Genomic DNA, 17,569 nt, shown 5'->3' on the forward strand with positions numbered 1-17,569 from the left:
TATATCAAAATATTAAAAAAAATTCGGTATTTCTGTGTATATTAAAAATAGTTACCGTCATTTAAATTTATTTTTTCACTTTGTCATTTTATTCTAATATTTTTTTAACCTAATAGTGTATATTATAGTATTCGATATACCAAATTTTTTTATATATACCGAATAGTGTTACGGTATATATATCTATCATACTAATTTTTTTTAATATGAAAAAATATTATATTAAAAATTTCAATATAGTATGTAGTATGCGATATGATTTTCGGTATAACTTGTTGAGTATAATTAATTAGATGCATTAATTAGTTTGTCTAAATATATTGTCGGTGCCGCATAATGTGGCAGCTTGTATTAATTTCTGGGTAGGGTGGTAAGTAAAATAGTAGGTAGGTAGGTAGGGTGGGGGTGGGGGTGGGGGTGAGTACGTAGGGAGAGATTCCATTATATATATATACTAATATATATACAGCCTTTGAATTCAGGTACTTACTGTCTTTCACTAAAATTATTGAAATCTTCACAAGTACCGAAACTCCTTTCTCATTAATAACTGCAGTTCAATTCAATATGCTTATTATTTACTCTCTCCGCCCCAAATAAAGTATAATATTTATTTTTGGTACGAATTTTTAGGTGGGTAATATTAAGTATAATAATTTAGAAATTAGGCGATATGATGGACACTATAAAAAAATAGTATATTTGTAACGGAATTCCGTTATTAAAGATCACGCAGCTAACGTAATTTCATTATTAATTCTGTCTCTAATATCATTAGTAATGAAAAAAGTGAATTTAAAGACGAAAAAATCTCGTTATAAAAATGATATTCTTTTTTGTAGTGGGAGAGAGAAATACATATTTTATTTTTTTTTCTTTAGATGATGCGAGGGGATAAAGTGTGGGGTAGATATTAAGTATAATTAATTATTTCATATTTTGAAAATATTATAAGGTGTTTGGAACATATCAAAAATAAAATGTTACACGGTATTTTGGACGGAGAGAGTATTTATTAATTACTCCCTCCGTCCCATAACTATAATCTTAATTGGTTTGGACACGAGATTTAAATAATATTAATATTATATTGGTAGATAAAATATTTTTTTGTCCTTGTGAGTGTATTAGTGTAAAAAGTAGTGGCAATTGTGTTATAAAAATGAAAAAGTATTGATAGTTTTATAGTGATTTGATTATTTATGAAAATAAGACTATTGTATTGGAACGTATAAAAATCGTAAAAAAGACTATTGTATTGGGACCGAATGAGTATATATTTATCTCCCTCTCAACATTTTTTTTCCTAGTTTTAATCATTATTTGAAATATTTTTTGTAAATTATATTCTTAAGATTAAAAAATTATAATATATATAAATAATCAATTTGGGTGTATTTGATCTTGACTATTTAAGATTTTATTTGATTGTAATTTAAAATTGATTTGAAATAAAATACTCTTTTCGTCCCATAAGTAAGTATCCATTTATTTTTTGCGTGTTGATCTTTGAATATTAATTATTATATCAAAATATATTACAAATCAAGGAAAAATTGCAAAAATATTTCTACTAGTGTCTTATAATACTAATATAATGATATTTGTATAAAAAATTATACAAATATAAGGATATTTTTAACGTTAAGTACAATGACACAAAAGGTAAATGGATATCTTGTTATGGGATTGAGGGATTATTATACTTATTTGAATTTTTTTTTTAAAAAAAAATGGATATAATGTTTTATGAAAAGAATATATTTTTTTATTAGAAAATGTGCAAAGTAAATAGTGTTAATTTCAATTTGATATATATATAAAAAAAAAAAAAAAAACCTTATTTTTTTACAGTTTTTAATAAAAATAGTATTATTTTTAATTTTAAAAATAACAGTTAAAGATTTTAAATAGAAATAGCATTATAATATTCACCATCACCATTTATATTTTGTATTTTTTTCACTTTTAATTATGCCTACTTTTAAAATTTGACATTTTTATCCCCTAAATTAAATTAGTTCGATTTTAATATTTAATTAGCAATTCTATTAAAAATTTATCAATTTTTTTTTATAATAAAAATAAACCAAAAAGATACTATATACTTTATTCTCTTCTTTAATTTTTTATTTTCAGGATCTCTTTCTTTATATTATATATTAATTATTTTCTTACAAAATCTTGAAAGAAAAATAAAATTTCATATTTATCTAATATTTAATAATATATTACAATATCTTTTTCTTCTATTTGAAAAAATATCTTTGTAGTTCGAATGTCCACGGCTATACAAATACAGTGTGTGTACATACTAATACTGTGCATGCTGTTAAGCTTTTTACTGACAGAGCAGAGGCAAATAAATATTCCCGTCTTATAAGTAAATATTCATTTGTTTTTTCACGTAGTTTTAGAAATATTATTACTTCATTCGTCCCGAAATTAAATATCTATTTGCTTTTTGCACGTAGTTTTAAAAATACTAGTATTATATTGTGATATAGTATGAATAAAGTAGAAATGACTAAAATAACCTTATTAGTATGTGTGATATAATGACATTTGTGTAATATATTATAAGTTGTAAAGGTATTTGTAATGTTAGGTAGACAGTACAGTTACTAAAAAAAAAAATGGATACTTTGTTATGGGACGGACTAAAATAGAAAAATAGATACTTTGTTATGGGACGGAGGGAATATTATATTGGGATATAGTAGGAATAAAGTAGAAATGACTAAAATAACCTTATTAGTATTTGTGATATAAAAATAATAACATTTGTATAATATATTGTAAGTTGTAAGGGTATTTGTAATATTAGATAGATAGTACAGTTACTAAAAAAAAGAAATGAATACTTTGTTATGGGACGGATTAAAATGAAAAAATAAATACTTTGTTGTGGGACGAAGGGAGTATAATAAAATATGTATGTATATTATGTAGATGGCAATAAAATTACTACTAGTACAAATTAAAACAAGGGTTTATATTTATACTCCCTTCGTCCCACTTCTCATGTCCACCTTTTCATTTTCGTCTGTCCCATTTATTTTATCACTTTTTTTTTGAAAAATAATTATACACTTTAATCTTATTTTTTAAAATTTAATTTATAATTTTTTTAATTTTAATTATACTAATAAATTATTTTAATCTTAATCTATAATTATTTTTATTATACAATATTATTTTCACTAATATATTTTTAATTATTTATTAATTATATCCCTTTTAAATTTTTATATCTACAATAACGCGAATAAAATATTCAAGACAGAGGAAATATTATTTATTTAAATAAATAAATAATAATAATAATAATAATAATAAGTTTGCAATGAGAATCTGGAATTGATTGTACAGGTGGTATCTGCGTGTCAGGTGAGGTCTCCTGTGACTGTCTTTGCATTGGATCCTATCGGGATACAAAAATATCAGGTATATTGCCTACTCTATTTAGCTTGCATCACTGATTTTTTCAATTCAGTAATTATAATAATAATAATAATAATAATAATAAAAAAAAAATAAATAAATAAATAAATAAAATAAATAAAGATAATATATATATATATATATGTCAGCAATTAATATAATAATACTTGTGGAAAAGTTGTCTTTTATACTATTTTGACAATTTTTATATTATTTTTATCCGGCACTAAGGGTTTCATTTATTTTTTACGTTTTGACCTTTAAATATTAATTATTATATCAAAATGTAATACAAAATAAGAAAAAATTGCAAAAATACGTCTATTAGTATCTTATAATACTAATTGAAGAACATTTGTATAGAAAAAATTATGCAAATATAAAGATATTTTTAATGTTAAGTACAATGACTAAAAAGATAAATAATACCATTAGAGCAGGACAAAGGGAATATTAGATAAAAATTTATTAATACAAAATATATTTAATAAATACTATCAATCTAATTAAATTCATAATATGTACTCAAAATGTAGTCTGGAACATGCTGAGATCATTATCATCTACAAAGAGTATAGACAAACAAATTAAGACACTAAACACACAAAAAACAAAGAAAAAGAAAGTAAAAAAGAAATTTGGATTGTCTCCCAATAACGTCTTTCTTTAATGTTTTTTGTTAGATATTATTTATTGAAAATTTAGGAAGAAGGTCCCCAAGATCCATTCGAACAAACTTCTTCTCCATCTTTGAACGGGTGATGCTATATGTAATATTTTGTATCGCTCTTCAACTTGTTCATCTTGGCTTTCATCATTGTGGATGAAACTATCACCGGTAGTATCTCACTGTCTCTCAAATGAGCATATTTCAAGTGATTCGAAAACAACTTAAATTTCAACTCTGGTGGCTGCAAAATTGAAGGCAATAATCGTGTATTAGTCTCGGGCAAAAATAAAGGAGCATGGACATACGTGTGCGAAATCACTTTTAGCGCCTCCTTGCCTCTTTCCCCCAAAATATCATGCACTTCAAAGTCAATGATATCTAACGAGAAAACAGAGTGAAAATTTGGGGATGTTCAATCGCATTGAAAATTTTAAATTCAATTCTTTCCCCATCAAATTCCATCGTCAAACTACTATGCTTTACATCAATCTTAGTATCCGCGGTACACATGAAAGATCTCCCTAAGAGTAATGGTGATGGATTTGGTGAATGCTCATCATGCATTTCCAAAACATACAAGTCGACCAGGAAAATCAAATCATTAACTTGGACAAGGACATCCTCTATAATTCATTCGGGATATACATACGTCCTATTAGCAAGTTGAATAATAATCCTAGTTTTCTTTAGTGGTGTAAGATTCAAACAATTATAAATTGATTTCAATATAACATTAATTGCCGCACTTAAATTTAACATTACACGATTGACTTCTAATTGTCCTATTTTACATGGGATAGTGAACATATCCAGATCTCCGTACTTCGGTGAAATCTTTATTTGGAGTAGTACCGAGACATTCTCACTTGCAATGATGTATTCGTCGTCCTTCAACTTTCGTTTGTTGGTGCACAACTCTTTTGAGAACTTCACGTATTTAGGAATTTGGTGATTGCGTCTAGCAATGGTATATTCAACCTAATTTTTCGAAATATCTCCAAAACTTCATTCTCCCTTTTTTTTCTTTTTCGGCTTTGCCAACCTGAAAGAAAAAATGGGCAATATTAGTATTCAATTTAGTAACAGTTTCATCAATTACCTCATTTTCTTTTCTGTAATATTTTTCAATTCTTTTCTCGATGGTGCTCTCCTCTTTGTCTTTCGAGATGATTGGTTTCGGAACTTCAACTATCTTCTCGATCCATAAAGTCATATAACTAACAATTTTCGGGTTCCTTTCCGGTTGTGATGGTCATTTTCCCGTATCTCTTTCCTTGACATGGCGAAGATCCTCCGCCATTTTCTCCATGCAACTTTCAAGCCTTTGAATGCTCATTCTCGTATCTTGTTGAAATTGAATGGTGTTGGCAGTCGTGGTCTTCATCATTTTCTCTATTACCATGATAGATTGGTTTGGTGGAGGTGGTGGCTGAAAGAATTATTGCAAATGTGCATGCGGTCGGAATCCTTGATGTTGTGGATTCTCATACATGAGATTCAGATGATCCTTCCATCCTAGGTTGTAGGTGTTTGAATAAGGGTCATATTGTTGTTGTCTCGGTGGACCAAAACCGGCTACATTCATATCGGCATGACTTGTCTCATGCAAGGCAGTGCATGCATTGGTGGCATACTCCAAGCTCATACAAATGTCACACACTCTCACATGGAGTGTATTTCCTGCAGCTAATTGATGAATAACTTTTGTAAGTTCGGAAATTTTTTGCCGAAGAGAATCGTTACCTTCCGAATATTTGACTCTTCTGGTTCCGAACTGCTGCGAATTATGCCATCCTCGCGATCAACTCCCACGCGGCTTTCGGTGTTTTATTCGCCAATGCTCCTTGGCTAGCGACATCAATGTTGTTCCAGTCTCGCATGCTTAGTCATTTGTAGAAGTATTGAAGCAACAATGGGTCTGTAATTTGATGTTGCGGACATCGCGCACAAAGCCTGTTGAACCTTTCTAGATATTCATGCAGCATCTCTCCTTGTTGTTGCTTGATACTGCAAATTTTCTTACATAATGTCGCCGCCCGCAATGCCAAAAAATATTTTTCCAAAAATTTATTTTTCATGTCCCTCTAAGTAGTGATGTTTTCCACCGGTAGACAAAAAAATAATTCATTCCCTGCGTCATTCAATGAGAAAGGGAATGCCCTTATTTTTACTTGCTTTTCCATAACCATTAATGGTTTCATGCTTGAGCAAACCACATCAAATTCTTGAAAATCTTTATGTGGTTCCTCTACTGCAAGGCCATGAAATGAGGGCAAAAAGTGTATTAGTCTGGATCGCAATTCGAAACTAGCGTTACCTTCAATTTTCGGCAAAGTAAAGCATAACTGTTGTAGATTTAAATTAGGTGCGGCCAACTCCCCAAGCATGCGGGTATCTTCTTCCGCTATGCCAGGTTCTTGCTTGATCGATTCGCTCGGTTGCGAACTCGAAACTTTCTCAAATTTCAGCCTTCTTTTCGCTTCTTTCCGCAATCTCCTCGTTAGCCTCTCGATTTCCGCTTTGTATATCAAATTTTTTGTGCGAGAAGAGTGGGACATAAACAATTGAAATATATAATATATAATAGTATATATAATTGAATGAAAATAACACGAAATAAATCAAACGGCAGTCCTCGGAAACGGTACCAAAAATTGGTAGCCTCGGTGCTTCCAATAAAAGTACTCCAACATCACAATTGTTGTGTAGCAAGTGGTGTCGAGATTGATCCACAGAGACTGAATTTATGTTTTGTCACAATTTCAAGTATTGGGGGTAAATTAGCAAATTCAACAAATATAATTAAAATAAGCGCCGAGAAAATAAAAACTAGATTTCAAAGAGATGAAACTTCTAGCCCAACGAATGAATAAGAAACCAGATTAAATATTCAATCATCGATTTTAAATAATCTTGGTATTTAATTAATAAATTGGTTATAGGCATTAGATACAATCACAACGCCTAATTTTTTCTTATTTTATTGGCGGCAATGATACGACCGATTGACCGCATACCTAATCAAAAAAATAATCTAGGTACGAGTATAAATTAATATTTTCAATTGAAAATGGCACGAGAAAAACCTAATCCAAATATTCACTCAATTACGAAAAGATTAAATTATTTGATCATGCAATTCCTAGGTTAAACTTGTCAACCTATTTACCACTTTGTCAAACAAGTGCACAATTACCGATGCAAATGTTTGATTGACACACAATTGCTAAACGTATCTGAAATTCGACCGCGATAAAATATTAAATAAAACAATTGTAGGCATGAATCACAGAAATTGCATAAATATCAATTTAATAAACAATATTCAATTTAAATTAAAACACAATATCACAAATTCAAATTTGAAATCTAATTTTAATCTGGATTATAATAAAGAAAACTAATTACTCATTCTTAAAATAAAATAAAGTAATAAAATAAAGACAATGATGATCTCTGACGGCGCTTCCTCTCAAACTGTCCTTCCCAATCCTCCAAGTTATTCTATGAAATGAGAGTATAATTTATGATGATTTAGTCCAATGCATTGCTCCCTTTTTATAGATGATCGGATCTTCAAATCGCGGCTTTAATCTTTCCATTAAATTATGATGCCTACAATTATGTCTCAGTTCTCGTAATCCATCACTTTTCTTGACATGCAAGTTTAAATCAAGCACTTCCATTATTCTTTGATCGAAAATTTGACATGAGCATGAATAACTCAATTCTCTTGCACAAATTAAGATTATACCAAAATTAGTAGAAATTTTATCCACTATATTAATTATAATTTATAATTTATCTATAAAAATAAAAGATAATATATACTTTTATCACTCATTTTAGAGGAGGAAGAGAAGATGACGTCGTACCCGCCGCCGACCCGGCCCCTGAAGATTATTGTTAAACTAAAAGGGAATGTTAATATTGCTCCACAAGCAAACTCATGCATTTTTATTTTATTTTATTTTTTAATTTATTTATATATTTTTTTGGTCTACAAACTTTTTATTAGTTTTGGTCAAAGCCATTTTTCTAACATCATTGGAATATCAAATCCTATGTCAAAAATTTCCTTTTTTTTTTTTTTTTCTTAAATGTCATAATTATAGTTTGGGCTTTAAATTGGGCTACCAAGAATGAATTGGGCCAAATTAGTCATTATTAGGCTGATTAATTGTTAAATATGGGCCTACATAAGTGGGCTTATGAAATGTAAAATAAAGGGTATTATGGTCATTTCAATAAAACCCTCCTTCTTCGTGCTCTTGGATTGTGCTGTCTTCTTGCGCAGGAAATCAAATGGTGAAGCGCTTGGTCCAGCTTCTGAACCGCGTTTTGGTTTAGAAGATAACTCCGCCGTCGAAGACCACCGCCGGCGTTCTCCTCCCTCAGAAAACCAGTAAGTTAATACCGACGTTTTTCGAATTTTTCTTTTTCAATTTCCGATCAATTGAGCTTCTTCTTTGTCTGGTTTCGTTTTTGAAATTTGAATTACCTTAGAAATGCTGTTTCTGACTGAGATTTGGAGGGATTGAGGTGATGATTCTGTTTTTCCCCTTGTGATATTTGCTTGTTTGTATTGCTTATGCTACCAGAATTTTGTGAAATTTGCAGATTGTTATTTTTATGAGGTTTGTAAATTTCTGTTATGTTTTGATTCTCTGGTTTAAATAATTTGCTTTCAATTATTGTTCATCTGTGATGTTTTGATCTTTAGCTGTTTTCTTACGAGGAGAATGTACAGAAGTTTTTCAAAAATACTGAAATTAAATAAATTGTTGATTCAATAAAAATAAAAATAAAACTATCTGAAGAAGTAAATGACCAGGACAGCATGAACAATTGAGACCTATTTTCATCAGCCATGAACATGGACTTTCTTAAGATGCTTAGTTCTTTGTGTTGATCGACTTACAGATTGTCGATTTTCATTATGCTGAATTACATTTGGGATATTGGGTGCAATAATGTTCTTGAGGTTTGCATTTTCGTGTTTAAATTCATTTGGCGTCGAAGAGGCGTGAATCGACTCCAGTAGGAGTAGTTTAAGATCAAGATTTCAAATTTAGAGCTATGAATCCCGAAGCTGCACGGACTGCGCGGGAATCGCTGGATTTGGTGTTTCGAATGTCGAATATTCTCGAAACCGGCCTCGACCGACACACGCTTTCGATCCTCATTGCGCTTTGTGAAATGGGCGTCAATCCAGAATCTCTTGTCGCCGTCGTTAAAGAGCTGCATAGGGAACCTCCGGAACCTTCTTCCGTTGCTTCTCTAGAAGCAGATCCATCGCCTCCTTAATGAGGTATTGGAGAAAGTAATTTCAGCAAATAATTTAGGTTAATTTTTGTTTGTGTATTTGATGGAATGAGGTTTGCACATAATTTCAAAGTTTGTGTATGTTGATTGAGTTTTGATTTAGATTGGATCATATCTTCGAATCAGTTTCAATGTTGCTCAAACAATCACTCTGTTTTCACTGAATCCATGGTTTTCTTTTTTTTTGAGTGATTTATGTAGAAAAAGAATTCAATCAATAAGATCTATAGTTGTGTGATTGCATTCGAACTCCATTGATGAGCTGCTGCAACTCTCGACTTGTCCACGTTGATCATACTGTTTAATATTTAGGAACTTTTAAAACACACGTTCCCAAATTGATCATGTAGTTCAGAGTTTGTAAGTTTTGAAAGATGAAGTACGAAATTCGAAGCTTGTTGAGTATGTTAACTAAGATCCAGCATGGTTGTTAAAAATGGAGATTGTGTTTGAGAGTTTTCAAATGGCAGAAGTAACTTTTTTAGTTGAATTTAGGTTCCTTGATCAAATATTCGATTGTTTTGTAATCTTAATTACGCTCCATATGTGTCGAACTTGATGTTGATTCTTTATTGGTGACTAGACAAACAAAACCAAAGTTATATGCGACCAATTCCCGAGTATTATGATATTACTCTATGATCTTATAGTAAAATCAAATCCCCATTTAGCTTATTCGCTATGTTCTATGCGAAAACAGAGTTTCTTGGAAATCTATACTTCTTTTTTTCCTGTTCTTGCATTCGACATATAGTTGTCACTAATTAATCTTGTATAGTTTACAGGTTTCTTTGATTTACATAGCTTCACTTCCGGTGCAGGTGGGAGCCATGGGAGATTGAATTACTAGGATCAAAAAATGTCAGTTGGCTAAGAAGAAATTGATGTGCATTGTAGCATAGCAATTCGGAAAAGAATGAACAGGACGACAGTTTCTTGAGGTTAGTTCATCTGTTCTCTCGGCGATTGTAAGAATCATTTCTTTTTCCTGTAATTTCATGGTGTTTATACTTCTGGTAGTGAATTCCTTTTGTGTTCTTATGAAATGTGGTTTCGACTTTCCGTATAATCTGCAAATATGATTGAATCTGCAATAGGATTTAGAGAGGTGAACAAAATTTAAATATGTTCCAGTCTCATAGTTACATTACAAAGACAGAATTGAAGTCAAAAATTCCATTGGTTCTTATTTTGTTCTTCCTCTGTTCATCCTTGCTTGATTCTGGCTTCGATATTTCTGAGCTATGTTGGAATTTTAGGTTTGTAGAAGCAATTTTCGATGTTATATTTGAACTTTAGATTCGGTAAACAAGCTCGATATATTGTGATTTTAGTAGACTATATGTGAAGATAGTTTAAGTAGACTATATTACATATACGGTTAGATGTATTTGTATTATATTAATATAAATAATGTATTGTCTCCAGGAATATAATGTGATGTGTAGTGTCAACACAAAATTGGTTCGAAAGAACAAACATATAATCTAACTATTTTTGAAAAGGGCTTTTCGGGTTTTGTTGTAGATTAAAAAATAATACTCCCTCCGTCCCAATACAATAGTACTGATTACTATTTTTGTCCGTCCCAAAACAATAGTCTCATTTTCATAAATAATCATATCACTATAAAACTAAAACTAACCTTACTTTTTCATTATTATTACACAATTATCACTACTTTTTACACTAGTACACTCACAATGGTAAAAAAGTCTTTTATTTATATTTTTTATCCACTACCCATATAATATCAATATTTCTTAAATTTCGTATCAAACACAACCCAAACTATACTTTTGGGACGGAGGGAATAGTATTTTATTGGATAGTGGAAATGTAGAAGAGATTTTGACATTTTTGTCCATTGACAAGTAATTGTATGTTTGTAATTTAAGTAAAAGTTAAAAGTATTTTGGTATTAATGTACGATTATTTTTTCTAAAATAGGAAATGGATAAACAAAAATAGTAAAAATAATACTTTGAATTTGGACGGAAAGAGTATATTGATGTAAAAACATGAATGAAGAACTTCAAGCTCTTCGGAAGAATAAGACTTGAAATATTAATGGTCCTTATCCCAATACTGCAAAGTCCATTGGTTGTAAATTAGGGATTAAGAAATAATAGTATGTGTAAGAAATTTTGATATTTTTTTTCTATTGTTTTTATATATAAATTAATTATATGTGAAATAATATGTTTCCAACTTAGATAAAAGTTAAATAATATTGGGTAAATTACATCACACAATTGCTCAAAACACTCCATGTTTTATTTATTGTATGAAATTTTTGTTAACGTAAAGTTTGTACGAAATACTCACCTTGTTTATAAATTGATGTTTGATTCTAAATAATTAAATAAAAAATAAAAAATATCTTAAATAACTTTTTGAATAAAATAAATTTTTTTGAACAAAGAAGGTGTAATAAATAAATCTTTATGTATTTTGATATTAATATATAATCATTTGGACTAGAATAAGAAATATACAGTTTTGAGCAAGACAGATAGAGTGTTTATTTTTACAAATGCCCATGTGATTTTATTATTTCAATTTTCTTTTTTCCTTCAAAAATATAAATCAAATGTTCATTTTTATTTATTATATTTATTAAAATTTAATTTTACATTAAAAATATCGCATCATAGAAATAATAATAATTCTTTTATTGTAACCTATGAATGAAATAATAATAATTCTTCTATTGTAACCTATGAATGACCCTATCGATATGCATCCTTTATTGCTCTCTAAACCTGATATTGTAGTTTCCTAAATATATTTAGAATTTATGATTGATAAATTTATTACTCCCTCGGTCCCACAGTGTCTGCTACACTGTAGACACGGTATTTTAGGAGGGATATAATTAGTAGATAATTAAGAATGTATTAGTAAAAATAATTATCTTATAATATAAATAATTATAAATTAAGATTAAGATAACTAATTAGTTTAATTAAAATAAAAAAAAAATTAAAAAATTTAAAATGAGATTAAAGTGTGTAATCATTTTTCAAAAAAAGGAAAGTGACATGGTATGTGGGACGGCCAAAAAAGGCAACTTGGACATGGTATCTGGGAGTATAATTTTATTACTTATCAAATTTTTATCCCCTAAACTAGAAAAAAAGTAATTTATTCGACAAAGTTGTGACAAAAAAAATGAAGTCCAAATTTGTTTCTTATTCCATGGGAAGACAGACAGACAAAACAGACACATATATTAATTAAAGCCAAACAAGAACAAAAACACAGCACAAATTAAAATCCACACTCACTTCAAAAATATCGAAAGTCGAATTAAACCAAAACCAAAACACCAGAAAAATCTCAGGACATAAATTAAATTCTTGAACTCAATCGGATCCAACGGCCACGATCAGCACTTGGGAAGATCCGACGGTGGAGGAGGCAGCTTCTGGTTGGGCAGTTCTCCATCCAACACCAGCCATGCCATCTTCAATCCCCAGCTCAGATGGACCTCAAAATGGCAATGCATGAACCACACACCTATACATACATATATACATACAAATTCATATATATATATGTTTGATGATAGATCAATCTGATCGAACTGAATTACCGTATCGCGTGTTCTTAGTTCCTATTTTCTATATTATATTAACTTAATTGGTGTTCGATCGTTAAAATTCTAACAATATTATATATAAATCAAGAACCTGGATTGTCGGTGCGGAAGCGAATGGCGGCCCAACCGCCGGAGGGGACGCCAATCGTATTCCTCTCAACGGGGTCGACGAGGTTGAAGCTCTGAGGGTCTTTGTTCGGGTCGAAGTTCCCAAATCCCTGGCCGACGACGAAGAAATTGTGGCCGTGGAGGTGGAACGGGTGGCTCTCAGCGCCGAGGATGCTCGTGTCTTGTAGTATCACCTCGACTGTCGTGTTGAACGGCACCACGAGGACCTTCGTCCCGTTGATGACGAGCGTGTTATTCGGCGGGGGGCCGGTGTAATTGAACGGGATCAGTGGAAAAGCCGGGAAGTTGGTGGTGACGACTTTTCCGGCCTGGCCGGAAAAGTACGACTGGAGGATGGCGATCGTCGGGTTCACGAACGAGATGTTGTTGATCGACGCGGCGAATTTGCTGCCATTCGGGCCTTGGCAAGTTTGGTTCTTCGGGCACGGGTTGCTACCGAGCCCGACCGTGAAGAAGAACTTCTTGTCGACTTGTTGCGGCACATTGGCCGGGAATTGCGCGCTCGCGAGGCTTCGGAACCGGTTGCTGAAGTTGGCGACGGCCGAGGTTCCGTTGATCGGGGGAAGCGTCGGGATTTGGAGGTTCAAGATGGAAGGGTTCGATGCCCCGGGGGTTTTGTACTCGAGGAGGCCGAAGACGGTATTGTTGTCGAACGTGCCTTGTCCGGTGAAATACGGCCGGGCGGCCATTACGAACGTCATTTTTGTCGGATTCAGCTTCGTGTGGAGGAGGACGTTAGTCGTTTGTCCAGGAGCAATCACGAGAACGTCCGTCGTGAATGGTTTTACGTAAAGTGCATCCGCTTCGACGATAGTCACTGTATGGTTAGCGATACTGAAGAACAAATCGTCGTTGAGCGCAGCGTTGATGAGCCGGAGGAGGTACGTTTTCCCCGGTTTCACCCTCAACTTAAAAGTCTCTGTAAAACAAATCGAAAAAAAAAATTGTCAAAATTCACAAACGGATAAAAAAAACGAATGTCGTGTGACAGCTTGATCGAATACCGTTGGCCGAGCAATTTGCCGACGGCCCGGGGAGGCCGTTGATGGTGTAAGAATCTGACACATTAGGCCCACCTCCCGTCTGGAGGGCCTGGCTGATCACGGCTTCTGTATCCGCTTTCCACCACTCCCCTATTACAAAATTTTGACATAATTAGTATAAATTTTTTGCGACGATTTGTAAAACTACGTGTGATTTAGAGTTCCGCGCGAAACTTAACCGAAGATGACGGGGACTTCTCTATGGGGCTTGGGGAACGGATACGACGCGCCCTTGGCCGGGAGGATTATGAACGGTCCGTGGAGAGTGGCTCGGAGCCACGAGATGTGCGCGTGCCACCACAATGTGCCTCTTTGGCCGATGATCGAGAAGTTGTACGTGTAGCTTTGCCCCGTTTGGATCGGGCATTGGGTGATATACGATGGCCCGTCGTACCATCCGCTTCGCAACTGTCTAATCCCGTGCCTGATCACAATAGATCGACACCATAACTTTTAAATGTCACTTAAAAAAAAAAAAATCTAATTAACTACAATAATTTTAACTATAAAATATTTTTGGAGTTAAAATTGGTCATTCAACACCAAAAATTAATTTCATCGCTAGAAATAAATTAGGTATTACAAAAATAATTTCGTCCCTAATTTTTTTTTTTTTGCTAAAAAAAAAAATTCTATTTTCATAGCAAAAGAATTTTAGTTATAGAATCATTTTTCATAGCTAAAAATATTTGGCTAAAAAAAATTGTGCACATTTTTTGTTGTTAAAACTCTTATGTTATAAACTTTTATTTTTATAGAAAAAGAGCTCTATTTAACTTTAAGTGCAAAAACCTTATTTTTCGTTATAAAAGTCAAATTTGTCATCTAAGACTTTTATTAACGCGGTATAGCCGACGAAACAAGTTTTGTCACAAAAAAAAAATAAATCTTTCTATGAATTTATTACCTTTTGCTACTTTTTTATAACTAAATTTTAATTTTTTTTCGAAAATTTCACCTAAAAATTTAAATTAATAAAAAAACATTTGAGAGCTTTCTAATTTGATATCATATTAAATTGTCATCTCATTTAAAAAATTTAAGCTTATAGGAATACGCATCATTTATTACATATTATATAATTTTCCAACATTAACCAATGGAATGGTAATGCACGACGACGAAAACGTCGTTGTGCAAAAATTATACGTACCAATGGATCGAGGCATTGTTCGGCACATGGTTGACGACCTTAATCACGACACGGTCGCCTTCCCGGGCAACAATCCGCGGCCCTGGGAATTTTCCGTTGACGGTGATTATGCTTTTCGTCGAGCACAGCCTCGTCACATTCTGCAGCCGTATCTACAAAACAAGAAGACACAAAAATCGGCAAAAAAAAAAAATTACGTACTGCCGGGATCGAAAAATAACGAAATTTCTGACGATCGGATTGATTAAAGGATCGGGTCGGATCGTTACGTCAAACTTGTAGTTCCTCGTGACGGCAGCCGAATGGCCGAAGAAAAGAAGGGAGAAGACGAGTGAAACGGCGATTGCGGAGCCCGGAGATGAGGACATGATTGGCAAAGGTTAGCAGAAATCTATGTTGTGTTGTGAGTTAACGAGGAGTGAGAAATAGTGAGTGTGGTGAAGGAGTGAGAAATGGTTTGGTATTTATAAGATATGGAAGAAGGGAACAAAAATGAGCAGTCCCGACAATAATAGTAACTGAAATAAAAATAGAAATAAAAATGTGAATTATGGTTAAAGAAATTTGAGTGAGATACCAACTGTTTGTCCAACTGTCAACCTTAACTTTTTGTATCTTACATTTTTCAACTCTCTCTTAACACTTTCTTGTTTTCAAATTATATTTAAAAATTCATGTGAAATTAATATATATATATATATATTATTTATAATATATTTTATTATAAATTATTATATTTTCTCCGTCACAATACAACAATAGTCTTATTTACTATTTTTGTTCGTTCTAAAACAATAGTCTCATTTATATAAATACTCGTATCACCATAAAATTATTCTTATTTTTTCATTATTATTATACAGATACCACTGTTATTCACAGTAATACACTCACAAGACAAAAAAGTCTCGTACTTTTTACCGACTATCAATATAATATTAATATTTTTAAAATCTTGTGTTTAACTTCACTAAAACCTTAGTTTTGGGATGGAGAGAGTATTAAATTTGCCATCTTGATCGCTTACTCAATCGCAATGTTCAATAACTTTTGGTAACTTTAATTTTATTTTTAATAGTATAATATAAAAAATAAAAAATAAATATTTGATTTGATATTTTTTTAAAAAAAAAATTAATAAATAATAAAAGTTTGATAAAAGAACACACCCTAAAAATTATTCTCAAATTACAATGTTTGAATAATAATAAAAAAAAAAAAATTATTTATAAAAATATATAATTCTTTCTTACAAAATATAATATTCAAATTACTGTTCAAATCGAAAAATTAAAATAATAATATTCAAATTACTGTTCGAATAATAATAATAATAATAACAACGCAAAACCCACAACAAAACCACATATTTTTATAAGAAAATGAATATATATATATATACACACACGATCCCAATTAAATAAACATAACAATTACTGTGCCGACTATTATATTTCATGTGTTGATTATAATTAATTAGCACAATACTAATAAAACATATATATATTACTCTCTTCCGTCTCAATACAGTAGTTTTATTTATCATTTTTGTCCGTCCCAAAATAATAGTCTCATTTTTATAAATAACCATATCACTATAAAACTATCTCTACTGTTTCATTATTATTACACAATTGCTACTACTTTTTACACTAATATATTCACAGAGAGGCAAAAAAGTTATTTATCATTATTTTTTACCAACTACCAATGTAATATCAATATTATTTAAATCTCATATCCAACGCAATAAGACTGTACTTTTGGGACGGCATATATATATATATATGTAACATAATAATTGTTCAACTGTAACACTTGTTGAATAAGACAATAGGATTATAGAAGGAAAAAATTGGCAATTATATATACTTGAAATTGAAATTTATCCTTTTAAGCGAAGGTGATAAACATGTTCTAATCATTTCCCCGTAGGGCATACATATCATATATCCATCCTCTGCAACATTGACCTCTTATCCACCCTTTTTTATAATAATAATAATAATAATAATAATAATTTATTATTTTTTTATTTCAATAATGCCTTCCAATTTTATTACTTTCTGTTCAATTTTTATTGTCCTAAAATATATTTATACGGTTTTTTAGGTGATTGTCTTTTTGTTATAAATAGACAAATTTGTCCTTAAGTGTATGGTAGAGATTAAAAAAAATAAATAAATGAAAGGTAAAAATGT

At 31.2% G+C, this 17,569-nt stretch overlaps 1 protein-coding gene across 1 annotated transcript; it reads right to left on the bottom strand.

The window, feature by feature from the left end:
• Positions 1-12,520: 12,520 nt before the first annotated feature.
• On the bottom strand, positions 12,521-15,791 carry LOC127253829 (laccase-17-like). Its single transcript, XM_051278605.1, has 6 exons — positions 15,638-15,791; positions 15,369-15,520; positions 14,395-14,639; positions 14,177-14,305; positions 13,135-14,091; positions 12,521-12,961 (listed from the first exon to the last, which is right to left on the bottom strand). The coding sequence occupies exons 1-6, from the start codon at positions 15,734-15,736 to the stop codon at positions 12,831-12,833; spliced, it is 1,713 nt and encodes a 570-aa protein (XP_051134562.1). The 5' UTR covers positions 15,737-15,791; the 3' UTR covers positions 12,521-12,830.
• Positions 15,792-17,569: the final 1,778 nt, after the last annotated feature.

The sequence above is a fragment of the Andrographis paniculata genome, unplaced genomic scaffold (assembly GCF_009805555.1).
Source record: "Andrographis paniculata isolate CXL003 unplaced genomic scaffold, ASM980555v1 Contig51END, whole genome shotgun sequence".
Lineage (NCBI taxonomy): Eukaryota > Viridiplantae > Streptophyta > Magnoliopsida > Lamiales > Acanthaceae > Andrographis > Andrographis paniculata.

What these genes read in the sequence shown, in the direction of transcription:
- LOC127253829 (XM_051278605.1), bottom strand. Translation starts at nt 15,736, where the DNA reads ATGTCCTCATCTCCGGGCTCCGCAATCGCCGTTTCACTCGTCTTCTCC. An exon ending in GGCAAATTGCTCGGCCAACG is followed by an intron (nt 14,092 to 14,176) that starts GTATTCGATCAA and finishes TTTGTTTTACAG; the next exon opens with AGACTTTTAAGTTGAGGGTG. An exon ending in CTTCCGCACCGACAATCCAG is followed by an intron (nt 12,962 to 13,134) that starts GTTCTTGATTTA and finishes ATGTATGTATAG; the next exon opens with GTGTGTGGTTCATGCATTGC.